The sequence below is a fragment of the Fundulus heteroclitus genome, chromosome 8 (genome assembly GCF_011125445.2).
Source record: "Fundulus heteroclitus isolate FHET01 chromosome 8, MU-UCD_Fhet_4.1, whole genome shotgun sequence".
Lineage (NCBI taxonomy): Eukaryota > Metazoa > Chordata > Actinopteri > Cyprinodontiformes > Fundulidae > Fundulus > Fundulus heteroclitus.
Window position 1 is genome coordinate 9,398,254 of NC_046368.1, and position 27,004 is coordinate 9,425,257.

The 27,004-nt window shown below is 40.9% G+C and overlaps 2 protein-coding genes across 12 annotated transcripts in view; one reads left to right on the plus strand and one right to left on the minus strand.

Moving 5' to 3' along the window:
- On the plus strand, window positions 1-25,985 carry vsig8a (V-set and immunoglobulin domain containing 8a). Its single transcript, XM_012864162.3, has 8 exons — window positions 1-40; window positions 146-246; window positions 2,907-3,082; window positions 6,691-6,895; window positions 11,956-12,108; window positions 13,020-13,142; window positions 16,776-16,917; window positions 25,152-25,985. Exons 1-8 carry the CDS (start codon window positions 6-8, stop codon window positions 25,366-25,368), a joined length of 1,152 nt encoding a protein of 383 aa, XP_012719616.2. The 5' UTR covers window positions 1-5; the 3' UTR covers window positions 25,369-25,985.
- A 206-nt stretch (window positions 25,986-26,191) lies between these two features.
- The window catches only part of vav2 (vav 2 guanine nucleotide exchange factor), a 275,668-nt gene continuing 274,855 nt past the window's right edge, over window positions 26,192-27,004 (minus strand). For all 11 annotated transcript variants that reach the window (XM_036140080.1, XM_036140078.1, XM_036140076.1 and 8 more), the window contains one exon: window positions 26,192-27,004. This exon is cut by the window's right edge and continues 1,056 nt beyond it. The gene's annotated coding sequence lies outside the window, so the exon portion shown is untranslated.

The window sequence follows — 27,004 nt, forward strand, 5'->3', positions numbered from 1 at the left end:
GGTCCATGGACAGCTATTTACACGCAGCAGCTTGTTTCAGGTAATGTAGGTCTGACACGGTTTGTTGTTCTTTGCATTGCATTGATTCTGGTATATTGTTTATGATTTATAAGTGGAGAAGCACTCATTGCTCTATTTCAAACAGGATGACCACGTTCAGACAAAGCCGCTCTCGTCTGAGGACACCTCTCAACCGTTGCTGGCCGTCCTGGTTATGGGTCTGCTTTGCGGCGCTGGTGGGAACAGGTATGGGCTACAGGCGAAACAAGAATATGAATGCATGAGTTTTTGCCAAGCAGCTATGTTCGCACAACTGAAACCTTTTCATTGTGTATGTTACTAACGTCAATGTATGAGACTAGAGTCCAGACTGAATATTTTGCCCCTTCTTCTTTAATATCTATTCTTTTTCCAAATCATGCCACAAATTCTCAATGGGTTCAGGTCTTGCAGTTGGACCGGACATCTCCAGCATACGAATACGTTGTGATATTATCTATTCATTACTCTGTGGTTACCTTTAGGGCGATTGTACCACTGAAAGGTGTCCAAGTCTCTAGGGTTTTGCAGCCTATAAGAGGTTTCCTTCTAGGATCGGCCAGTATTTAGCTTCATCAGCTTCCCGGTTCCTGCTGAAGAAATGCATCCCCACAGCATGACGCTGCCATCACTTAGTTCAGGGTGAAGTCCCGTATTAGCGCTTTGAATGTTGACAAAGTTTTAGGGCACATTCCCTTCCCCTACATGGTTTGTGGAAAACTTTAAACAGGGCGTCTTATGCGTCTCTTTCAGTAATGGCTTTCTCATAACAATTCTTCCATATAGGCCAGATTTATGGTCTTTTTTTAGGTTTCCGGTTGTTGCATGCTCCTTCTGTTTTCAGATAATGGATTGTAGCATGCTCTGTGAGATATTGACATCTTGGGATATTGTTTTATGACCTAGCCCTTTCTCTCTGTTGTGTTCCTTGGTCCTAATGACGCTATTTGTTCACTAATGTTCTACAAGGGTGGTTTTACACCAGAGCTGTATGATCCACTTCAAATGGACCGGAGTTTGTTCCATCACATAGGCAGCTTTGCTTGGCCAGTTGCTAAAGCTAATCTGAACTCCCATAATGACTGAATAAGAAAACGTTGTTCCACCTGAAAAGTTGGTTCCCAAATAGAGGAGGCTAACCTGCTGCATTCATCTCCTGTGCAGGTGAATGTGGCAGGTTAATATACATTAATCTGCGCTGCATGGGGAGGGCTTGGTTTACTGCTCATACCATGCAGCTTTTTTTGAAAAGGCAGTAAGGTTAGAACAACAATGTAAAAGTAGAATTTGCCAGGTCTGCAGAAATCCATTGTTTCTTTTTGTGAATAAGCCGACTGAAACTGATGGATTTTCTTCCGGGTGGGTCTCTCGATTTTGAGCAGTAAAAGCTGCCGTAACGGCATGATGTTTTCCTGCCAGTCTGTTTTCAGCAGAGCACACTAGCGCATGTAGGGTTTGAAATATTTCACCTCTCCAATTCAGCCCAGATCTCTGGGTTTTCCCGACGCGAAGGGACCCTAACAATCCTCTGAGGCGTTCACAGAACAGCTGTTTTATACTGAGACTAAATTACTAATTAGGTGATTAGGTGACTTCTTACTGCCACTGTTTGCACTGGGGTTTGTTTAGTGGTGTCGGTGTAGAGGATGATGGATATGCCCATCACACTTTTCAGATTCTCAAATGGTAAAAAAAAAAAAGAAAAGTTAAACCCATCTGTTACTTTCTTTCCTCTTCACACTCATACGCCCCCTTGTGTTGGTCTAAAACATAAAATCCCTATAAAATACACAAAGGTTTTGGTCGTAATTTGAAAAAATTAAAATAAAACTGTGAATACAAGCCACAACCTTCTGAGTTAGATCTCCCACTGTGGGTCTGAAAGAAGCCATCACGATGACCTCAGTAAATGTTCTCTGCTGAGAGTCGTGCTACCCGTTGATCAGAGTTTCCCTCACATGACCAGGGCAGCAGTAGCTTCTCCAAACATTTTAACGTTCTACTCCGAAATGATTGCCAGCAACCACCTAATGTCCAAACAATCTGAGTTTGGGCTTGCTTTGTTCAGAGTGTGGCTCTCAGCAGCACATCTCAGTCTCACCGATACCCTCGAAATACACAAACGGTGTTTTATTGAAAACGCTGCTCCATTTCATGGGTGTTAAGACAGAAGCATAGTTGTACAAAGTGGAATAAAAGCATTATATGCTTTCTTGCAAAACTACTAAACAGAACACTTGAAATCCCCGAAAAGCTCAATTATCGTCCCGTGTTCCATTTTCCCCCCCAAGGGTAAATTTCAGTCCTATTCAAGCGTCTCCCATTATCCGCACTTAGATGTGTTTTGATAAGATAATTGTTCCAGGATTTAAAGTCTCTGCATCGTCTGAGTGGGCGCAGAAAAAATGGTTTTATGTTTTCCGCTCCAGCGTTGAACCCTTTTGCTTTTTTCTCTGCTGTGAAATGCTTGAAATGCTCGGAACCTCGCAGGGTTTGTGAGGATTACCCTGTTGCCGAGGGTCCAAAGCGATGAATAGAACTGGCTTTGCAGAAAGCCCCATACTCAAACTTCTTGATAGTTTTGCATGTTCGATTTGCAACTCCTAAATAATTCAAAGCCTCATTCTATCATCTTCTTTGGCCGCTTTTGTTTCTATTTGCGATGTTTTGTTTGCCACGTTTCCTAAAGGGAAACACTTTGAATTAATATTACCTGACCGTGAGACGGTCTCAATGGGAAGTAGAAACAAACTGTGGCTCCGTGAATCAGACGGAGGACAGCGTGTACCCTTGATGAATAAATGAGAAAATTAAAAGCCCTCTGCTTCATTGTGACTAATTTCATGAATGGTCTGAATTTTGTACAGAGCCGAGACGTACACAGGGGCTGAAGGTGACGCCGACAGGCCTGGAGACCATCCAGAGGGCTGAGGGCGACTCTGTGGCCTTGGGTTGCAGTTACACACTGAGCCCATTAGACAGAGGAGAAATTGACATCGAGTGGTCTGCGCTCAGCCCCGACACTACAAAGAAGGATCAGCTGGTAAGATCCTAGATGCTATAAGGAAACTTACTAAGGAAAAGCAAAGCACGCAGGATAAATGATCCCATTTAAAAGGAAACTGCTCTCTTCTTCTTCTACCAGAGAACCTCTGAGCCTGGTTACCGTCATTCTCGGTATATCCTGTCAGATGCTCCCGTGACTCTATCTCTGCACACATATGACCTCTGATGTCAGACGTAGCAGCGCATTATGAACCGAGTCATTTACACAGAATCAGAATCAGAAATACTTTATTAATTAATAAATTATTTAGCCATCCACGGCTGCTCGGTGTACCTCTCTAAATCAAATCTTACTTTTCTTTCTGAGGGCTTATTTTTCTCAGTTTCTACGTCAGTCTATAAGAGAGCATGAACATTAATAAGAGCTCTTATTCATTCCTTCTCAAAGCGATTCCATGCTCTGTTAAGATGTTTGGAAATAAACTGATGCTCTTATACTTGGTTAAGAACATTTAATCTGCTCTGGTTTACATTCTGCTGAGAAATATATTCATTTATAACATCCTTAAGTGCTTCTTCTGACTTTGATCTCCATACATGTTGGACCTGAGCCTTGTTTGTTTGCTTCTTGCAACCAGAGCTTTCACTAAAAATACGCAGCCCGTGTTAGTACTTCCATCTCCATCTCTCTTTTAAAATGCCGCCTTCCTCTTTCCAGGAAAAGGCTGAAATTGAACTCAAAGGACTCTTAGCATATCAGGCTAGGAAATCAAAGGCTTCCTCCCTTCTAGCAAAAGTGAATCAGAACACACATCAGAACACTGACGGTTATTAAAAAGGTTGAGTGCAAACCCTTAAATTTAGGATTTAGCCCCATTTCTACTTTAAAGATGTTTATCCTCATGTGACGTGAATTTACTTTTAGATTTTGAAACTAAAACACACAATTATGCAGTAGTTCTAAACTTTTGGGATTGTTATAGGAATTGTCTCTTAATCCCACTTTTCTTTTTTCCAGATTAAATGACGCTTGCAAATTGTTAGGACTAAAACACGTCTGTGTGCACTTGAGAACACGATTCTCTTCTTATTGAGGAATTTTTACATGGAGGCTCTTATTCAAACCATGTCACTAATATTTTGGCACACTTTTTATCACCATCTACTGTCACTATCTCTATATGTTTGTTTTTTTTCTTTTTCTTTTAGCATTTCCTTGTTGTTAAGTACGATCTATAGGTCTTGCCGTATTTTGTTCATGCCTCTGTACTTGTTGTTGTTTATGTTCTCTATGTGTGTTGCCTAATTAGTTCAATTCTTCAGGTGTCATTTCTTATTCGTTTCTGGTTTTTATTTTTGGTTTATTTGAATCTCTGTTCAGCTCCTGCCTGTTAATTAGTGTCCGCCCCTCAGCTCCCTGCTTTCACTCTGCAGGGAGCCCTCTCATCTGTACCCCCTGATTACTATCACCTGCATGTCTTCTTCCATTCCTGCCTTAAAAATTAGGCTTGTGATTTCTCTTTGCTCACTGCTCCACCCTGCCGCCCACTCTACCTCCAGACCGTCCAGCACCGGGAGACGGCATGGACTAGGACCAAGATAAGGAGCCGGAAGGGGAGAGCATCTGTCATAAGATGTTCATGTCCACACCCCCTCCCAGCTCAACAGGCTCCAAGCCCCCCCCCCCAGCACACCAGAGGCCCCAGTAGGGCCAGATACCCGGAGCATACAAATGTTTCAGATCAAACAGATTTTATTATTCGACAACGGCTACCTGGATAAAAGCAGAACACAGTTTTCAGCCGATGATTTTCTTTTATAAGAAATGGAAATATCCAAAACAATAAGCCCTTCTTGAAAATAAAATTAACTTCCCAAACCATCCACAGAAAACAATTAGAGCCTGTTTGACAACAAGAAGTAGCCTAAAATGGTTTCAAAAACAACCAATCATGCCCAGTTCTACATTCAAAAAACAGCATCCAAGGAGATTTCCATGTTTTGCTTCATGAACTAACTTCATGCTCTCCAAGACTATTGATAAAATACGGCATGGATGGTGGGTAGAAGTCAAACATTTTTTGGCGGGCATCAGTCAAAGATGTTGGTAGGGTGATGGTCTGGAACTTCTTTGTTGCTTCAGGACTTGGACAACGTTTGGTAATTGATTTAACCATAAATTATGCTATCGGCTAAAACAAATATGTCAGTGTCTGACCTTAAGGTTGAATTCAGTTAAATTTGTATGTTGTCTAAGCCATTACAAGGCCTTTGTTTGGACAGTATGAAGCTTGGTACTGCACATTACTCCAGACTTTTTGAATTGAGAAAGCTTCCTGGATAGGAAGCGAAACGTCTTCAACTACGGAAAACAAGTCCAGTTGCTTTCTTTTTTACTTTTTTTGGAATGACCTAAAGGTCAAGTCCATGCAACAGCACAATGATCCAAAGCACCCCAGAAAAATCAACCTCTGAGTAACACAAAAGAAGATTTCAGAGTGACCTGATCAAAGTTCATTCCTAATTACAGTTAAGATGCACTGGTATGACTTAAACAGGCCTTTTATGCCAGAAACCCTGTGGTGTGTCTGAAATAAACAATTCTGCCAAGGAGAGTGGGACAAACATCATCCACAGCAATGCAAAAAAGGTTGTCACAAACGCTGCCGTTGCCTCCGAGTTAGGCACAACGGGTCACATGGTTTAGGGGGCAATCATTTTTCACACAGGGCAAGCCAGGTATTTCTCTTAGTCTACTTGCATGTGGTCTGATTTAAAAAAATAAAAACAATACTTTATAACAGCCCTATAAATATAAAAGCAGTGATGAGTTGAGGGAGTTGCTCCGTTGTTTTGGTCTCTGAGTAGCTCTTCTATCAGATCACAGATAGCTGGTTAAAGCTGATGTGTACATTTTGTTCGTTCATGTCTGTCCACAGGCATCCAAGCTGTCATCGCTGTTCATGACAACAGACTCAATAATACTATCATCTGATCCTAGTGTATATAGCCATGAAAAAGATTTGCAAACATTTTAAAATTAGACCTTTTTTTACATTTTAATTTAAACTTTGAAATAATGCAACGGTCCAGAATCATTAGATATGTTAGTTTTGCATACTTGATTTTTCTGATACAGGAGCCACCAGGCACTCTTTTGTACATCTAAAAAAAAAAGATTGGAAATGAATGCAGTAATTCACAGAAATCCATTAGTATTCCTTTTAGGGTTCCATTCCTGACCCGCAGATACTCTATAGATTTCCATGACTCGCTTCCAGCTAATTAAGCAGAAATGTATTTTTGCCGGGTTGAAAAAAATTTCCTCCCAGCTTGTTACTAGCTTTGCCTCTTGTTTGGCACAGGGTGAGCACTAAATGTTTCACTGCTGCTTTCTGGGACTACTGCTCCCTGCTGTCTGGCTGGAACTTTGCCAGCGTGAGCGCAGAAGCCGGACTCCACAGTGAACTCACCCTGAAACTAGAACAATGAGCTCAGAGAGGTTTGAAAGAGGCCCATAAAGTTACAGTTGTGGTTAGTTCATCAGGGATACAGAATTTAGACCTCTAATTGAGTGCCAGCACAGATATTTCTTTTGTCAAACCTTTGTTTTAAATGAATGTTTTTCTCATATTTCTCCATCAGCTTCTGTCATACACCAGCGGCGCCACGTACCACCATGGTGGTCCCGGAGTTGCTGAAGGCTTCAGCTTTGCCGCGGGCAATCCTTCCAAGGGGGACGCTTCTCTCGCCATCTCTCAGCTGTCACGCCTTCACAGTGGCACCTACCGGTGTAAAGTGAAGAAGTCACCTGGGGTGGACACCCGCAAGGTGTCACTGGTGGTTAAGGGTAAGACTGGACATTGACCTGTCACATGGCTGCATTATTTATGGGAGGCGCTTTTTTTTTTTCCACAATAGTTCGAGAGGATGGGAATGAAAAGAAATTTGACATGTCACATCACTGCTGCATTTGCGGCTAGGTTAAATACGCAGTGCCGTAAATATTCATCCTAATTGAACGTTTCCACAATCCGTCACCTTACAGCCGGAAACCACTACACATTTGTCTGGGATATATGTGACGAACACAAATTAATGCCGATGCTGAATCTTTACCGTCACTCTGACAAGTACAATGAAAAGTAAGGTGCAAGTCATTCCAGTTCAGATATTAAAACTATAAAATAAACAGCAAAGAAAGAAGAACGCTTTTTTATTTTACAGCCCTGATTCTCTCCTAGACATATTGGCTGAGCTTTTATTGTATCAAACTGTATATGCTCTCTTTCACCCTCTTGACCTGAAAAGTGGCTCAGTACACCCTGGACAGGTGGCCAGTCCATCAGAGCCAGAAGGTAAAGTACAATGAAGCTCAACAGGACTTTTTTTTATATTACTTTATATTTTAACATCAGGTATTGGCGCTTACTATCTTTTTAAAAAGTTCAACGAGCTTGAAAACTGTTTTTGGTCTGCTAATATTCAGTTTTCTGGTCTGACCGCTCTTGAGCAGGTCCTTTGATTTTCCCATTTGGCATTCACACGGCCTCGTCAGTGCACAACAGATCACATTATATCCCCAAAACCTCAGAAAAATGACATTTGTTGTTTTGGCCCCTTTAAAACTTGGATCTGACAATGTCCTGTTTTTGGTGCTCCGTTGCAAAAGTCCAAATGAGCAGGTTTGTGGCATCGTAGGAGAATTGGCCTGGTCACTGTTAGTGTGCGTTCAGCATGCGCCATCACAGTTTCTTGGCTTTTACCAGTTTTTTGTCCTAACAAAATCGTTTAATGCACCCGACTTCTGCAACAGTGAATCCATGTGAGATCCCCTGCTTGTGCAGCTCAACTATCCTCTCACTCTCTAAGACAAAAAGCCTAATTCATGCGCAGACTGTTTCCAGACTAAAATGCCGCATAAATGCAATTTTGCCTGTGTTGGCTTTTTCTCTTGGTCCTGTTTCCACCATCACAAAATGTGAATTCTTGTAATTTCTTCCCTGCTTTTAATATAATGATCAGGAGTCTTTTGACAGATTCAGACTAGACCTCTTGAGCAAAATCGCTCAGGGTCATAAATAACTGTAGATGGAAATTAGCTAACAAGCCCGAATTTGGTGCAGTGCATCTTTAATGTTTAATTAAAGTTGAATGTTTTTGTGTACATCGCTCTTGATTAAATAAATAAAATCAAATAAATTATTCCTATTCAGAAGACAAGATCAGCATGGGATAAAAAGTGGTTATGACCCAATTTGAAATGTTTGAAAGGATGTTTTTCAGTGTCCTTGAAGGAAAGCAGTTCTTTTAGTTTAATGTTCAGATCTGAAGCCTTCTCTTATAGTTACATTCCTTTTATTCTGACCCTTAAAATTTAACTTGTAAGGGTTCAAATAACATCTAAAGATAAGTTACATAAACACCTAGCTGTTTTGAAGAAATTATGTTAAAAGGAAAGCTGCTAAGCAACAGGTCTCTTAGCCTTTGTTCCACGCTAGATTGTGTGGTCTAGCGAGTTCTTTGACAAATAGATCCTCAGATTTCATAAGGGTTATTGTTGTTGTTACTTTTAAGCTGTTAGATTTTTATTTCAAAAAGAAGCTCTCTTAACAGCAAACAGGCTAAAATCAGAGGCAGCCTGACTTTTGCTCAGTTTTCCAGAAAACTTTTCGACACTTATCTAAGAGTCTATCAGTTCTGGTGGCTTGCACTGAGCAACCTGCAGTTGGAGCGCTGCTGTTTTTAACGACATTGAGGTCCATCCTCCTAGGCGCATTCTCAGTTAGATGCAAATCAACGACCCACCCACTACTGTCCTGGCTCGTTAGAAGCTATTGCTTGTTGTGAGTGGAGTACCTAGTCACCTGAATCATGACGAGATGCTGATATAATCTCTTTTGAACATGTTGGAGGAACAAGCTGTAAACACTGGGGACTTGAAGCACAATCCTCCCCCTCTGTTTAGTGATGACTTTTATCTTTTTACCAAGATGGCTTATTCCACGCCTCTTTCAAACCATCTGTTAGCTCTCTCCCTTCCCATTGGTACGTCTGATTTTGATTTACAGTAAGCTTAATACTTATTTCGCCTTCATGCTTGAATGTTTTCTCTTGTTTTGTTCACTTTTGTTTGCGTATATTAATTTGTTCCTCTGTATATTCAAATGAGCATATTTCACTGTTGATTGCAAAAGAGCCAAAAAAAATTAGAGGGTTTCCTAAGCCGGAGAGTGAACATCTGAAACATTGGTTCGCTGATTTAAAGAGGCTGAAATGCAGACGGCACCCCTTGAACTTTTCCAAATTTTGTCGCATTGCTACAGAGCCCGGGAGAGCTCACTTTAAGTGATATTTTTTTTTCAAGTCGTGATAATTTGTGAGCACGTTTCCTTTAATTGAGCCCTCGAATGAATAAAACGTGAGCACGTTTTCTTTCGTGGGTGCGTTTTGGTAGATCGAGATCTCAAATATACTATAACGTGCTCATGTTTACATGTGTCAAGACAATATTGAATGCACGTTTTACATATTGTGGCCACGTTTAAGTAGATCGTGCACACAATGTTCTATAACCATGTTCACTAAATTGTGCTCTCGTTTCAATAAATTGTGCCCTCGTTTGAGTAAATAGTGCACTCGTTTAATAAATTGTGCCCTCGTTTTACTATGCTTAAAATGAGAGCTCAATTTAGTAAAATGAGCTCACACTATAGTAAAACGAGAGCACAATATAGTAAATTGTGCACACGATTTAGTAAAATGAGCGTACAATTTAGTTAAACGAGAGCACATTCTCTCAACATGCAAAACATTTTGCGATGACCCCTCTAGGGCTCCGTACATTGCAACAACAAACATAACTATATTTCATTAGAAACGTATATGAAAGACCAACACAAAGTGGTATGCAATTGTGAAGTAGAAATTATTTAAAACATGTTTTACAAATAAAAAAAAAAAGTAAAAAGCATCTAAACTTACAATAAAGAGAGCACTGATCAGAGATGCAGCCAAGCGGCTTGTGCAATTTTACCTATTTGTAATGAATATTGTTCATAATTATAATGGATATTATAATTAATAATGCATTATTTCAATCTAAGGTAAGCAAGAACAACAACAAAAAAACATTGTGATTAGCAGCTCCTAGCCTTTAGTGATTATAACTAGCAATTGGGCTTATTAATTAACAATTATTAACCTTGTTTACCATAAAAGACAGTTTAAACCAGTTGTGAAACTGAGTCATATTAGCCACCAGTAAATGTTAATATTAATTTATAACTGCAATTGGAATTATTAATCACTAATCCTTAACCACGAGAAAAGGAAAATGTCACTATGTATAGCTGTGTTGTTAACTCAGAAGAGATGATTCAGTAACTCCTGGAGACAATTTGATCACTGATGTAAAAATACCCACAGACAACCACACTGAACTACTTAAAATTAAATAAACCAACGATTCCCCATCACAGTAATCGTTCTGTTTAATAATAAAACTCGAACACACCAACTACTGAAATCAGACAACACACAACATAAAAGGAAAAAAAAAATCAGTAAGATGATGAAACTTGAAAGTGAGTCTTTTGGTCATTTTCCCACTTAATTAAGCGTTAAATAATCACCATCAGAACAACAGTCACAGTTGATAAACAGATCGTGTGGTCTAGTGAGTTCTTTGACAAATAGATCCTCAGATTTCATAGGGATTATTTTTGTTGTTACTTTTAAGCTGTTAGATTTCTATTTCAAAAAGGAGCTCTCTTAACAACAAACCGGCTAAAATCAGAGGAAGACAGACTTTTGCTCAGTTTTCCAGAAAACGTTTCGAGCTGAAGTGTCTGAAGCGCGAGCCACTGGAACAGACAAAGACTCCTGGATAGGTGTCGAAACGTTTTCAGAAAGAACTGAACGAAAGTCCAAAACCATAAGAAGTCCCGTTTGCAGTTTGCCAGAAGCCATGTTAGGGGACACAGCAAAACATGTGGAAAAAGGTACTTAGGTCAGACGAGACCAAGATTAAACTGTTTGGCCAAAATGTAAACTGCTATGTGTGGCAGAGAACCAACACTGCACCCTGCACACACTGTCAAATAAGGCGGTGGCAGCATCATGCTCTGGGGGTGCTTCTCTTCAGCAGGGACAGAGAAGACGGTCAGAGTTGATGGGAAGATGGATGGACCCAAATACAAGGCAATATCGGGGCAAAGCCTGCTGGAGTCTTTAAATGGAATGGTTAAAAAAAACATATTCATGTGTTAGAATGGCCCAGTCAAAGTCCAGACCTACATCCAATCGAGAATCTGTGGCGAGATTTGAAAACTGCTGTTCACAAACGTTCTGCATTTAATCTGGCGGAGCTTGAGCCGTTTAGCAAAGAAGAATGGGCAAAAATTTCAGTCACTGGATGTGAGACAGACCCTGAAAGACTTGCAGCTGTAAGTGCAGCAAAAGGTGGTTCCACAAAGCATTGACTCAGGGGGGCGGAATACTTTTGCACAATGCCCTTTTCAGTTTTATATTTGTAAATACAAAAAAAAATAAAAAAAATCATGTATAATGTTCTTTCTACTTCACAAGTGTATGCCCCTTTGTGTTGGTTTTTCACATTAGTTTCCATTAAAACACACTTATTGTTTGTGGTTGTAATGTGACAATATGTGGAAAAGTTTAAGGGATATGAATCATTTTGCAAGCCACTTTAAATTAATTGTATAAACTGGAAATATATATTTAACTTGCAGCAGGAAAATACATTATTTACCCCCTTATTTAGTCATGCAGCCTTTCCTATTTCTATTCTACGCTTATACACACCCTGCTGTAAATGACGTAAACGCTGCTCTGTAACCGGGACGAACTGACAAAGCAAAAATATACCCGGTGGTATTGTGATTGCAGAGAAGCCATCTGTACCTAAGTGCTGGCTGGAAGGAGGCGAGCGCGTCGGCGATGCCGTTTCGCTGCACTGCCGGTCCTCTAAAGGATCCACTCCCTTAAAATACAAGTGGCGGAGAGAAAGCAAAGACCCCATGCCTGCTGCTGCCACGCAGGGTAAGTCTGACCTCTGTTGATTTCTTCGTGCTACCGCACATCAAATTGTGTTGGTGTGTCTCTGTGTGTGTGTGTGTGTGTGTGTGTGTGGGCAAAGGGAGGCCCTTTGTTATTGGATCCCCTGTGCACAAAATCGAAGGAACCATTGTCTTCCTGACTCCACAATAGCTGCCTATTAACTCCCCTCTAAAAGGGATTCACTGTGGTTTTTACAAATTATTGACACGATGACTCATCCAGGAGAAAATATGAAGAAATAATGATTTCCACTCTCTCGGATGAGCATGCAATTATCTTTTGTTGACTTTGGTGCATCAGCTGCATATCATTGGCATTTCCTCGCTATGGCGGGATTTGAGGAGTTGCTGTTTCCTTCGTTCGCCACCAACCTCTGACAGTTGTTTGTGGCTCTCAGAAACAAAGAAATGTCTGTTTTGTTATTTTTGATGGTGAAACGTGGCGTATGAATTTAATTTATGTCCTCTCTTTACAAACAGAAATCTGAAAAGTCTGGCAAACAGAATTTAGCTCCCTTTACTCTGTAAACGGTAAATAAATACCTGTGCCTCCTATTGCGGTCTTCACAAGTCTAGCTTGAGCTGAAGAGCTCTGGGGGGCTACCACAGACAGGTGCAGGTTCAACTTCCTGCAGGACACAATCCTTAGATGTGCAACCGGAGTGTCAGTGGTTTCATTTAGATTAAAGGATTACACTTTTGCAAGACACTGAATACAGTCCTCTCTCCGCAGCAGCAACGCCGGGTTTGTTTTGGTGAACCCGTGCAATCAAATCTGTTTCTCTTCGTGCAGAGACGGCAGAAGATGCAAATGCGTACCGATTTGAGCAGCTCATAATGAAGTGTTTTTGTTTTGCCGGATTAGATCTCTGTATGTGGGCATGTGCGTTACAGACGGCGCGACCGGGGAGTTGAGAATCGGCAACCACACACAAAGCTTTGCAGGGATCTACCTTTGTGAGGTGAACAATGCGGTTGGAGCTGAACGCTGCAGGATCAGCCTGAGAGCCAACAAGCGTAAGAGGAAAACATGCACAGATACACACACACAGACACACACACAGCGCTGCATGATCCAAGCATGACATTATTAGGGACCCTGTTTTGACTTGAGGCTCCTCCTTTTCGTTTTGTAGCTTTTTCCACAGTCTCCTCGTGGCACACGTGGTTGCTCAGTGACACGGCTGCTTCAGTCCTAATGACGGCAGTAAGAGATTGCCTTTAATGTCTAGAAATAACAGGATATCATGTAAGGTTTTTTTTTTTGCCTGTGTTTCATGTCAGTGTCTCCCTGCCGTTGACTCACAAAGTCACAGAAGAGTAAAGCCGAAATGCGTCCGCTCCCTGCTGTTCATCTGTCATCTTCTGCAGGGTACAATAAAAAAAGGGTGGCGGCGGAAAAAAGGAAAACATTTGTTCAGAGTGCAGTATATGGCTATAGATTAAAGCAGAAGTACTTAAATTGAAAAGTACAGAATTTCCCCTAAACATTAAGTCTATTAATACACGAAGAGGCTCGACTGAGAGAGGAAGCATGGAGCTGTCTCATCGGGGATGACTGTGGTGGCTGAGAGCTCAGGTAGGGAGTACGCTCAGTGATTCAGCCTGCTATTTCAAAGAAAAATCAGCTCTTTTATATTTACACTCCGATGAAGGAAAAAAAAAACTGCAGTGTTTTGGAATCTCGGTCTCCGTGTGCCTTATGATCCATGGAGCGAGCCTCCGACGCTGACATCTTGTCGAGTCCTTGGCTCCTTGACTCTGCTCAGATTTTTGGCTCCGGGCAGTGAATGATTCATTTTCATTTCAAGCCCAGGCTTCTGTTCCAGACCAGAGGTTCCGGCCCTGCGGCTCAGGAACGCCGCCAAGGGGTTTCAGGATAATCACCAGGACATTATAGAATGAGTTTGCTGCATAACATTTTTTTTCCCCTTTTACATCTCTCTCTCTCTGTTTTGATAATCGTTCAAAGCTATAGGAACATTTCATAGAAATGAGGTAAACCTTTTTTTTGTTGTGAGCCTCTAATATATATAATTAAAATATACTCACTTCACACTTTAATGGTCATGCATCACGTTTTTTCTAATCACAAACAGAATTGCAAGGTAGCACTGTGCAAATTACAAAGCGCTGAGGCTGGGTTGGCCCAGCCCCTAAAAGAGGTTAAAAACACAGCTTAAATATTTAAATACTCCAAATATGTAAATATTTCATGTTATGTGTATTGAATCATTTAATTTAATTGTTTGATTGTTTGGGGGCGCTGAAAGAGTCATGTATTTAGAATCAGAATCATGTAAACTCTCCACGTGTGTGCACGCAATCAACAAGTTTTACTCTGGTTCCACTACGCTCTCAATGAAGACATGTAAATATAAATATATTAAAAGTAAATTACAGAAATTACATATATATGTTTGTAACATATAGAGCCTGAACAGTTTGTGTGGGGTCTGCTGAGATGTTAGCTGCCCTTTTCCTGACCCTGGACCTGTGAAGGTCCTGGATGGAGGGAAGGTCAGACCCAATGGTCCTCTCTTCAGAACTCATTGTTTGTGGTAGTTTGGACCTGTCCTGTCTTGCGGATGAGCCGAACCACACGGTGATGGACAAACACACGACAGACTGAAATGCACCCCCCTTCCCCCAAAAGTGGACCTCCCACTACGTTAATCTCCCACTGCGGTCAGTCAAGCACTAGAACACTGATTCAGCACCACGATCAGCTGATCCAAAGTTAACAGGTACATTTTTAAATGGATTCAAGCTTAGCTTTTCTTTTTAGAGTCTATTAAATCCCCAAGGCGTCTGAGATTGAATGCCAACATTTCTGATATTTTTCATAAGGTGCCAAATAATCTTATCAGACACTCTGTTGTCCTTAAGACCTGAAGTGAGCAAACAATTTAAACATCTGAATGGGCCTCATAAATAGCTGTTATGCTTACGTTACTGCAGAAATAAAGGCTGAGAATCAGATGCCAACTTCAATTCAATTTCAATTCCCTTCTATTTATATAGCGCCAATTCATGAAACATGTCATCTCGAGGCACTTTCCAAAGTCAAATTCAATCAGATTATACAAATTGGTCAAAAAAATATTTTCTATATAATGAAACCCAGCAGGTTGCATCAAGTCTTGACAAGCAGCATTCACTCCTCCTGAAAGAGCATAGAGCCACAGTGGACAGTCATCTGCATTGTTGATGGCTTTGCAGCAATCCCTCATACTGAGCAAGGATGGAGCGACAGTGGAAAGAAAAACTCCCCTTTAACTGGGAGGAAAACCTCCAGCAGAACCAGAACCAGGCTCAGTGTCAGCTCTTTTATATTTACACTCCAATGAAGAATAAAAAAACTGCAGTGTTTTGGAATCTCGGTCTCAGTGTCAACACGGTCATCTGCCTCGACCGTCTGGGGGTTAGAGAAGACAGAGCAGAGACACAGAAAGCACAGAAGCACACATTGATCCAGTAATCTATTCTACATTAGATGGTAATAGTGGATGATCTGTCTTCCCTGGATGATGTCACAGCTAACAGAACGCCAGACCAGGTGTACTATCTATGAAGAAAAAAAGAGAGAGAACAAAAAGTTAAAAGATGAAATAACAACAAACAATGCAAATTGGAGAACAGTAGGAGAACTCAGCAGAGTGAGAAAAATAGACCCTGATGTCCTCCAGCAGTCTAAGCCTATAGCAGCATAACTACAGAGATAGCTCAGGATAACATGAGCCACTCTAACTATAAGCTTTATCAAAAAGGAAAGTGTTAAGATTAGTCTTAAAAGTAGACAGGGTGTCTGCCTCACGGACCAAAATTGGGAGTTGGTTCCACAGGAGAGGAGCCTGATAGCTAAAGGATCTGCCTCCCATTCTACTTTTAGAGACTCTAGGAACCACCAGCAGACCTGCAGTCTGAGAGCGAAGTGCTTCGGTGTTGTGTGTTCCATCAAACCTCCCAGAAAAGATGTTTGAATAGGAGTTAAGAGGTTGTTGGGTTTTATTTCCTCTGAAAAGGCTGTAAATATTGGTTTGTAAGAACATTTTCCTTTTCATCCAGTTGTCACTGATTTTTAGATGAAGCACCGTGACAGGTTAGCTCCTGTTGTCCATTAAAAGTCAGAAATCGTTCAAAGCCATAACTGAATATGTAATTCTCGCCCACGTTCGGTGGATTCCAACATCTGTCCAGAGCCGGGTAGTTTCTGTGGTGCATCCCCTACTTTTCTCATTTTGTAGCCGCCGTCTGCTGCAGCAACACTCCAGCTGTGCAGCGGTGAGGAGAGGCGAAACACATCAACGGATCTAATTTAGCCCACAACCTGAGATATCTCGACTGAGTGGGAGGGAAATACATGTTTACTGTCCCTGAGAACACGGTCCGGGTTCCATGCGTTCCAAACACACATTCCCCAGAGCTGGGAGAGGCTGCACGCTAAATCATCTTGCAGAGCCTTCGATGTGCATCTGACATCCTATTCAGTTCCATTGAAAGGCTGCTTTTATTAAAAACGATTGAAAATTTGGGGAAGTAGGTTTCCATTGGCTGGCAATTTATTAATTTCCCAGTTAAATCGACACAACGGAACATCATTATATCTTTTTAGAGGGAATAATTTGGTTTTCCGTGCTGGTTTTGCAGCTCCAAACAGAGCTGCGGTGATGGGCGGCAGAGCCGTGGGGTCTCTTCTCCTCGTCCTCATCCTGCTGGTGTTTGCTGGGCTCCTGATCTGGAAGCTGAAGGACAGACAGCACAGTGACAAGGAGTTCTCCAACGAGATCAGGTAAATCCTCGCAGCTCTCGCTCACAAAGGAGTTCGCAGAGTTAAAGGCGATAACGAGTAGATGATTAAAACCTCCGCAAGGACATGATGTTCCCTCACGCCTTTTCTGCTCATTCTCAATCAAGACAAAGAAGCTCCGCGAAGGCAGACGCTCCCTGTGATGCTGAGCTCAGTCCGCTTGGTGTAAACATTTAAAAAAAACTGTTGACTTGAAGACTCGAGGCCATCGATATCAGTCCACTTACAAACGTGGACTACTTTGTGTTGGTATATCACAGAAAATCACGTTTAAATACATTCAACATTGTGTTTGCAATGTGAACAAATGTGGTATAATTACTTCTTCAACGCAACATATGTCATTTAATCCTTGAAAATAAAGTTTTACTTGTTTGCAGGTCATTTAACTCCAGCATCCCAAGTTTCTGCCTGGGTGTACTGGTGGAGTCTCTGGCCTCATCACATTCCCCCTGTGTGTCTCAGCCTGAGACTTGAACCATACTGTTCTTTTAAACTTTGGGAAAAGATTTGAAAGAGACATCCAAATTCCCCCATAGAGCTTTGAGAGGACGTTCCCAGGTGCTGATGACTAATTGGGAGCTTAGCAGCAGATGCACTGCTTCTTTTCCTCCGGGTACGCCTCCACAGCCGTCTGCATTTCAGCCTCTTTAAATCAGCGAACCAAAGTTTCAAATGTTCCCTCTCCGGCTTAGGAAACCCTCTAATTTTTTTTGGCTCTAGTTTCATTCCTCTATTTCTTTCCGCTTTACAACTGGGTTTAAAATTCCCGGTGCATTGATGCATAAAACTTTATCTGCGTCTGACTTCATTCCAACATTAGATGTCGATTTCTAAGATTTCTGTCTCAGCTTTTTAAAGAAAATTCTGAAGTTTTTGTCTTTGCAAGTCTACCAAATGGTAAATGGCTTGTACTTGTATAGCGCTTTAACTAGTCTTGATGACCTCCAAAGCGCTTCACACTACATTCAGTCATTCACCCATTCACACACGCATTCACACCCTGACGGTGGTGAGCTATGTAAGTAGCTACAGCTGCCCTGGGGCAGACTGACAGAGGCGAGGCTGCCATGCACCGGCGCCACCAGGCCCTCTGACCACCGCCAGCAGGCAATGCGGGTGAAGTGTCTTGCCCAAGGACACAACGACAGAGACAGTCAGTGCAGGGGATCGAACCAGCAACCCGGCAATTGCAAGACGAACTCCCTAAACTCTGTGCCACATCACAACATTCCTGTACCAAACAGGAATGTTGTTCAGGATTTTCATTTTATGTCCTATTGGAGCCAGTTAAACTAACCTAGCCTGTGAGCTGAATCTTCGCGGTATTTGTGCGTTCAGTTAGGTTTACACGAGAATCCATCTTGTCTCGCTCTGGACTCAACCGAACCAAAAACGGTTGAGGCCAATCTCGTTGCAGTATTATGTTATAAGGCACGACAGACCAGCTGGCACGAAAGCAAGAGCTGCCGAGCAGTGCTGCTAACTTAGCAACTTTGTCGCTATATTTTCCAACCTTTACACCTCTAGCGACTTTTTTTCTAGGAAGAAACTAGCGACAAATCAAGACATTTTTCTGTATTTTTTGCATCTTCATGTGAAAGCACCAATCGTTCTGCAGTTACTGTACTGAGGCAGCAGTGAGAGTTGCCATGAATTCCACCTCACTTCCCCAAATGCTGTCTCACAGGTAAACAGACACACAGCAGCTGCCTCGTCCTGAAAGCCCAACATGCAGTCAGAGCAAAGAGAGCAGAGACGAGACCCACTCTGCTCCGCTTTCAAATTGCAAATGTATAACGCGTACTCAAAGCTGCCGGTGATTCCGCCCTGGATCACAAAGCGGGATATAAATATAATGTAAAAACAGTTTTTAATCTAGTCTCCTCTTTTCTCTGAAACTGTTGCACTAAAGTAAATTCCCTGAATTTCATTGACACAGATTCATTCACTTATTCACCTTTTTCACTGTTTGCCTCTAATAAATGTTTTTGTAAAATTTTTGTGCCATTACGCATGTTTTGAAGTTATTTAATGTTTAATGAATAACTCTTGGTCTGTTAGGTATTGTCCGCTGAATATCAGCCCAAACAGCTGATATCAGGACAGTAGTTGAAAGGGTGATTGGAAAACTGGCGTTCTTTTAACAGCAACGCTGCACACATTTGGAAAAAAAGGAGTGACAACTTCTCTTCAAGTATAATAAAAACAGAAATCAAATTTACATCCAGAGAACCCCATTATAGAACGCTGTTTATCTGAATTAACACAATATTTCATTCAACAAATCCTCTCTGCTAGGCTAAAGAAAATTAAGATTAAAGAAACTAGGGAACTATGTACACACATTAGACAAAAGAACTAGTTGAAAACCATCATCACAACTCCCACTCTGCTGAGTTCTAAGTCCTTGTGTATCCCGGCGTGGGATGAGTTCTAAATGGGGCTGGTGTGCTCAGGCTGTGGATGTCTGTACGGCAGAGGTGTGGCTCGGCCCTTGGTCAGCTTTCTCCTGCACAGCTTAGAAAGATCGCCACTGCTTTGATTTTGATGTTGGTTTCACAGGAAACAGACTTTATTTAGCTAAGTCCAGTTTGCATACGTTTGTGGGTCTCAGAACTTGGCGTGGGCCCATGGTTGCTTTGTCTCCACGGGAAAAGAGAAAGATGAAGGAGGAGAGCCTGGGTTCATAGCTGTAGCCCCCTGCTGTGAGACACAGTCCCTTGGTGCCTGCAGCCTCTTACAGCATCAGAGCCGGTCCAATTTTATTTCACTTGGTTGAAAGCACAACACATTTGATGATCCAAACATATTTATAGTGTTTATAATCATGTTTGTTTTTGTCAAAAGCTTCTCTTTCCAAAAGCCTGGATCACAACTACATGAACAAAGATCCAAATTAGGCGATGACATCATCTAGCAACTTCCAGCGACTTTCCTTGCTGAGGAGTTGGCAACAGTGCTGCCGAGCTTAGCTGCTGCTATCACATCCGGTTTGTCAGAATCCACAATTTCTTCTTTGAAAGAAGAGCAGCATAACTTTTTTGTGTTTTCCTATGACGACTGCTGCTTACATGTTCCTTTGACACCATGATTGGCTAAAACCAACCTTTGGTAGGCGGGCACAAGGTGTCGCTTCCCCAATCAGCTCGGAAAGTTCTGCTGAATGAGCTTCCTTTCCCCGAACGTATTTGATGGGAGCAAATCCAGATTGATAACGTGTGGAATGCTACACAGGTTACATTTAGACACCAACCAGATGCTTTGGTTGCCACTAACAAAAGCCTGGCATTATTCTGGGTGTATATTTGACCCCTCTTATTGGCTAAAATGGCAGTGTTTGTTTGCATTGACTGAATTATCGGGATGGAGTTGGTTTTCAAGATTATCCTTCGAGTTCTCAAGAGACATACATAGTTTCTATAGTGTTTATTTTTGTCTTTTTTTTAACCTTGTTTCTATCATTACAATTATTGTTATAAAATGTACTAGATAAAAAAATGAGCTTTGTTTAATGGGAGCGGAACTGAGGTGAGCCAAGTTATTTAAGCCATACAGGGCCTTCATGTCAACTTTAATCAATTCCTAATTAACATTGTTTGGGTGAAGACTTCCACTATTTTTTCCTCCAATATGTTATTACAGATTTCCACACTTGGTTGGTGCAGTAATACATTGAAGACGATTGTGATTATTATTCTTAATAATATCATCCACACCAAGAGAGCATTTTAAGGGTTCCCTCCGGCTCTGAAATGCCACAACAGTGAAAAATAGGTACGTACGACAATGAAATGCATGGCTGCTCAGGGGCGATGGTCTATGACTGACCCTTCAGTTTACATCTCTGGGAAGGGTTTCTCCTTTAGCAAATAAACACGGTCTCCCAGAAACTGCTGGAGTTCACCTTCTGTGGGAAAGAAAACATAAACAGCCCACAGACTTTCAAAGTCGACTTTGAAATGTGAGGCGGGCCGGTGTGGGAGGACAGTGTCGTGCACAGGAGACGGGTAGGTGCTCTCCTTGACAGTGCCGGTCGTGGACTTCTCCATGCCTGGAAAAGAAAGGTGCTCAGTTCTCACACTTAAAGAGCACCATAGAGAAAAGTGTGCACAGCAATTATAGCAAAGTTACAATAAAGTCAGGCAGGTCAACCACTTTATCTACCAGGTAGAAATGGGTCTCCCAGAGCTATTTCAACCGTTATTCATCAAAAGCAGGAGTCAAAACAAACGTTCCTTCAAGTCCATACAAGTGAGGTTTAAGGTTACACTTATAGAAAACGATCGCTGTAGCCATGGAGACGAGAGTAGGGCCACGGCTAGCGCATGGATGACACCACCACATCAAGACGGCAGACTTGTTTGAACTCATCATGATCATCGGAAGTTCATATCCACTCTTAGACGTGGATTTCACGTCTATTTTCACCTGTCGTTCAACATTTGAACCAGTATCTTTTTCCAGAGAGTATGATCATGCGATACAAAGCTTTACAGAGTTTTTAAAACAAGAATTTAGTGCACAAGTTTGAAGCTTAGCGCCTATTGTCTCTGCTTCACAATGGCTCAGATACATGCATACACGCCAACTAATATCTGAGTAAATGTCTTTTAGTAAATCCCCCTTCAGTTACAGTTATGAAGGACACTTTTAGCAGAATTCTGGGTGTATATTAGAAAGCTGTCCTTTTAGAAATGGTTGAATTCAGTTAAATTTGCCGGTTTCCAAGCACAGAAACGCAACTTTTAACCACATTTTAAGCACGTTAGCACAAACCACAATCAGTTGTTATCTATTTTTGGGATTGCTCTTCATAAGAGCACCACCGTTTATAACATTTATGCTACTTATGCTTCTAAAAATGTCTTATGCCAATGCTTGTTTACAGTTCAAGAGAGCTTTTTTCTGGTATGCTAATGCAGAAAGCTCAAATTGATTTAACAAAGTTCAAATTACAATTTAATAGTTCCAATATGTCACATTTTCTTTGTTGCCTTCTTTTACAGGACTTAAGAAATCTATATGGCATCTTTCAGAATTAGTTTGGGATCCACTATTGGTTTGAAGTGAAATAATTTAGTTATTCACTTGTTTATCACTTGCTTTCTAATGGTGCCAGGGATTGGTTGGTTTTATTTCTTTTTTTTATTAACTGAACATGGCCAAATGATGCTACTCATAGCAACACCGATAAGAGAAAATTAAACTGGGCAAACACAGATGCTGAAGAGCCAAAACAACAATCTGAAAGACACTTTTCCAGCTTTATAAATACAAAACCTGAACGCACCGATAAACTGCAGCCAATGAATTTCTTTGGACATGTCACCATATTGTCGTTGTGAGGTAGCGTGGCAGCTTTAAATAATTAATTAGCTGATTTTTGAATCAATTCTTTGAGCTGGAAACAAAATATTTTAAATCTATTTACTGCAAATATTGAACAAAATAAAAAAAGAGCGTTTTGTTAATATTGCCTGCATGCTTGGTGGATGGTTCAGAACCAGCTCAGATAGCGGAACACATTGACAAATAACTTCACCAGCAAACCAAAACAAATATAGAAAATACGCTGTGAAACATGAGGCATCTGATTGGATTTTAAACATGTTTGTCAGATCTAAATTACTCCTCGTTACACAAACATCCTCAAATACCACTGCCATGAAACTACCTGAGGCAAGAATTTTCCATCTCGATTCACCAAAAAATGAATTCCATTATTATTCACAATGATTGGATTGCAAGAGAAAACTAAATCAATCAGTTGTTGGGAGTTTTTTTTACTTTGAATGAATGGTTAATAAAAACACATATGCTAGCCATGTGCCGCTTTAACTAAATGCAAAATGAAAGTAGCTGCTGAAAGAATCCTCGGAGTGAATATTATGCTTCTGTAGAATAAAAAATCTCATCTAGGAAAAGCTTTCAAACATACTTTCTTTTTTTTTTTATTTTACCTACAGGGCAGCATAATTTTAGATTAAACTTAATACTGTTTACCCACAGAGGGAAATGCAGATCAGTGGCAGCTGGTGATAAAAAAGTTTGGGTGGAAGTGCACTAGAGGTCGGGGATTAAAGCACAACAATAAACACTAGAACATAAATCCGTCCAAGGTCTGTTGTTTGCTGCTGGATTTTTAAATCTGCTCCGCCCGGACAATTTCCTTGGCTGTTTTTTTTTTGTTTTGTTTGTTTTGTGAAATTATCATTTTGTAGGTCGACAGAATTCTCTTTCACTGTTACCATTCTGAATTAATCTGTTTGGACGAAGAATGACACAAAAACCACTAACTGGTCAGAGAGAAAGTGGCCAAGTGAGCATTAAGTCACAAAGACTAAGAAAGTAGAGCACATAACCCCAGTTCTAAAGTCCTTACACTGGCTCCCTGTATCTCAGAGAATGGACTTTAAAATACTTCTGTTAGTCTATAAATCCCTGAATGGCTTAGCACCTAAATACATCACAGACTTGTTATCAGTGTATCAACCCTCCAGACTACTCAGGTCTTCTGGCTCCAGCCTACTCTGCAGAACCAGAACCAGAACTAAACACGGAGAAGCAGCATTCAGTTCCTATGCTCCACTTATCTGGAACAAACTTCCAGAAAATTGTAAAGGTGCGGAAAGCCTGAGTTCCTTTAAATCAATATTAAAAACACATTTGTTTAGGATTGCCTTCAACTGTTCTAGTTAACTGAATCACCACCTTTTTGTTCTATTCCTACTTGCTTTTATTCTGTTTTAATTTGCTATATTTTAATCATGTAAAGCACTTTGCATTGTCCCTGTACTGAATTGTGCTATATAAATAAATTTGCCTTGCCTTGCCTTGTAAGTTTAAAAGCATACATACACACTAATTTGTCGGTTGTCCCACGCTATTAATTAATATGAAATTAGACACAGAAATACCTCAAATCAGTCTTAGTTGCAGAACAATACAGTTACATTTGTGTTGATCAATGTAAGTTGGGGAAAAAAATGAACGGCTAATGATACCAGTTCTATCAATGGCGTTGTCTAGGAAAAAGAAACAACATTGGAATTGCTGTGCCAGGAGTACTTTCTATTGACAGAAAACCAAAGAGGAGTACATAATGTCGAAAGACAGAATGTACCTCACATTGGAAATAAAAAAGTACACAGAATAAAACACAGTGATATCTCCGTCAATGGCTTTGTCCTGATAAGAAACACAGCTAAACAGAGTCGTTGGAACAGAAGTATTATGTAGCGCTAATGCTAGTAAGAACTACTGAATGACTTTATCCTGAAAAGAGACACAGTTACACCAAGGCCTGATTATCCATAAGGGCCAGTGCCCAGGGGCACCAACCATGGGGGGGGGCACCACATGACACATGCTTTAAAAATATATTTTTCATAAATTGGTATATTATTTACTTGAAATTGTTGAAAGACCATGCATTATTCGTTTTGTGCACACTGATGTCACAATAATAATAAATGATAAATAAATCAAGATTAGGCTACTTGATCTATCACTCCCTCTCCCCAATCTGTCATAGTTGAGCTGGTCCACAAGTACCTGCAAATGTATCATATTTTTTAACGCTACAGAAAATTAATCCATTACAGAAATCCCCTTGATTATGTCTGATGTTTTTGACCGAAGGACAGCACGGTTAAGGGGGGGGGGGGGGGGTTTGAGGTATAGTGCCCAGGGGCACCACATTGTCTTAATACGGGCCTGGTTACACAGAATCACTAGGCCTGAGGTACTTTCGAAACCCAACCTAATTGTAGCAACAGCTCCTGAATTGCCTTGACCTGAAGGGAGATGAAGCCAAACATGGAATCACTGGGAGTTAAAATTATATTCTATAGGAAACAAGATCATAGAGTGCAAAAAATAAGATTATCTTTTGTTTTGCTCAGGAAACAGAGACAACTAAGCAGAGAATTACTGAACCAGGACTATTTTTTTTTTACAAAGAAATAAGAAGCATTGCCTCTTTCAAGACAGAGGGAGTTATCTTTTAGAGAAAAAAAAAGGTCTCAGAAGTTCTCAAAAACGCGGATATGTTGCTTTATACTACTACGTTTGAAGCGTCTTTACTTTATGTTAAATAACACCAGAGCACATTGGAATGAAAACAATTGACACACAGCTCCCCTCCTGGTTTTGTCTCCTCTTAAACTACTTTTAAAAGCTCACCACTCCTCTCTTTTTGTGATGCTGAACAGGGAGGACGTGCCGCCACCTGACAGCCGCCCGGTGAGCCGGCACACAGGTCGGAACGCTGGTCAGACCCCTCAGAGCGCTTACGGTTGGGCGGATCAGAACGAGGTCAGCTCTTTCATCGCGGGGCGCACACACAACCCCTCCAGCTACAGCCAAGGACAAACAGCAGTCAAACACACACCGGCCGGATACGACAGCAAGCACCGGTACGCGGTGTGAGGAACAAGGATTTTAACTTGGACACTGCGGGGCAGTCCGCCCAAAAAAAAAAAAGAATAGTTAAATAGTCATGTAATAATAATGCAAGATGAAGGTTAAGAATTTCCAAATAACAAAAAACACTTTTGACACATTTGCAGATGCATCTTAATAAATGGAAATGTCATTAAAAAGTTGATTATTTTAACAATTCAATTTAAAAAGTGATGCATTAGTAGATGCATTAGATACAGAATTATATATTTCAAGCATTTATGTGTATTCTTTTTAGTGAATATGGCTTGGAGATCTTAAAAACCAAAATACAGTTTCTTGGAAAATTTTAATATTACATACGGTAAATAAAAAAAAGTTGCCATTTTTGTCCAACAGACAGTGAAAGACAACCTCCACAAAAGGTCATTGTTGACAAGCCGACTCACCGAGGTCTGCATCCAAGTATTTTAATGGAACCTTTAGTTGAGGGAAAACATTTTGGAAGAAACCCTAGCAACAAGGATAAGGGCAACCTTCAGAGGAAAAGTATGCAGTGAGCAGTACACGGACATACTTTCTAGAGAAATCTGAATTTTGGGTTCCTAATGTTGTTGGTCAATCATAAAATTTAACACAAATAAGACATTTATATATATATATATATATATATATATATATATATATATATATATATATATATATATATATATATATATATATATATATATATATATATCAGTGTGCAACATATCTATACAACAGGAGAGTTGTTTAATCGAACTGAAATAAATCAAATTTTAATTGATCTGTAATGGCATGTAAAGATAAAAATAAATTCAGTCCCAACTTTAAATCAAAAGAGATATTTATTTCATAATAGACCTCATTTGGAAACACTCAACCATTCAAAAAGAAACAAAAAAAAGCAAGAAAAAAAGAACATGTACACGATCAGGTATTTAATTCTTCTGTGATGAACTGACAGGAGTCGACATATCAACACATGCAATGGGTTTTTGTCCACCGGGTGAAAAGCGAGGACAGCCCTGACCATCGCCGCCTTCACTCACCCTTCCCGTTCTCTTCCAGACAACATGGTGGCCCTTCCTGTCGCTGCGCCTCTCGCAGCGGCGCTCACGTTAGCCTGCGATCCGGCCGGAGCTGGTGTGCTTCGTGCTTACATTTCAGTCCTCAGGAATCAAAAGAAACTGACACGTTTCTTTATTGCTTTGCAGCAAAGACGATGGCTTTCACTGTAGAGGTTGACTAAATAATTGCACACTTGTGTTGATGAACACAAAGTGGCAAACATTAACGTTTGTCACCAGGAATCGACCGGGACGAACATAAAACACGAAGCACATCAACTTCCCCTTTGCGGATTTTACACCCAGTTTTCTTTCAGAGGAATAAAAGAGCACCGGAAATGAATTTCCCACATGAACACGTTGATAGGGGGGAGATTGATGGATGGAGGGGAGGGGGGGCATCTCATTAGGTACTGTGGTGAAGAAAAACAAAAGTTAAGGCAGGTAGAAGACTCCAAGCGACGACTGAAACTCCGTGCAGACACTGAAACATGGCGGGATTCGGCTGCTGCTTCGCCTCTTCCATTCAGTCACTTGTGATTCTGTGCAGGAGACGATGAAGGAACGATGAG

Coding starts and splice junctions, on each gene's coding strand:
- vsig8a (XM_012864162.3), top strand. CDS start 6: ATGGACAGCTATTTACACGCAGCAGCTTGTTTCAG. Junction 12,109..13,019: donor GCCTGCTGCTGCCACGCAGG/GTAAGTCTGACC, acceptor TGTGCGTTACAG/ACGGCGCGACCGGGGAGTTG. Junction 16,918..25,151: donor GAGTTCTCCAACGAGATCAG/GTAAATCCTCGC, acceptor GATGCTGAACAG/GGAGGACGTGCCGCCACCTG.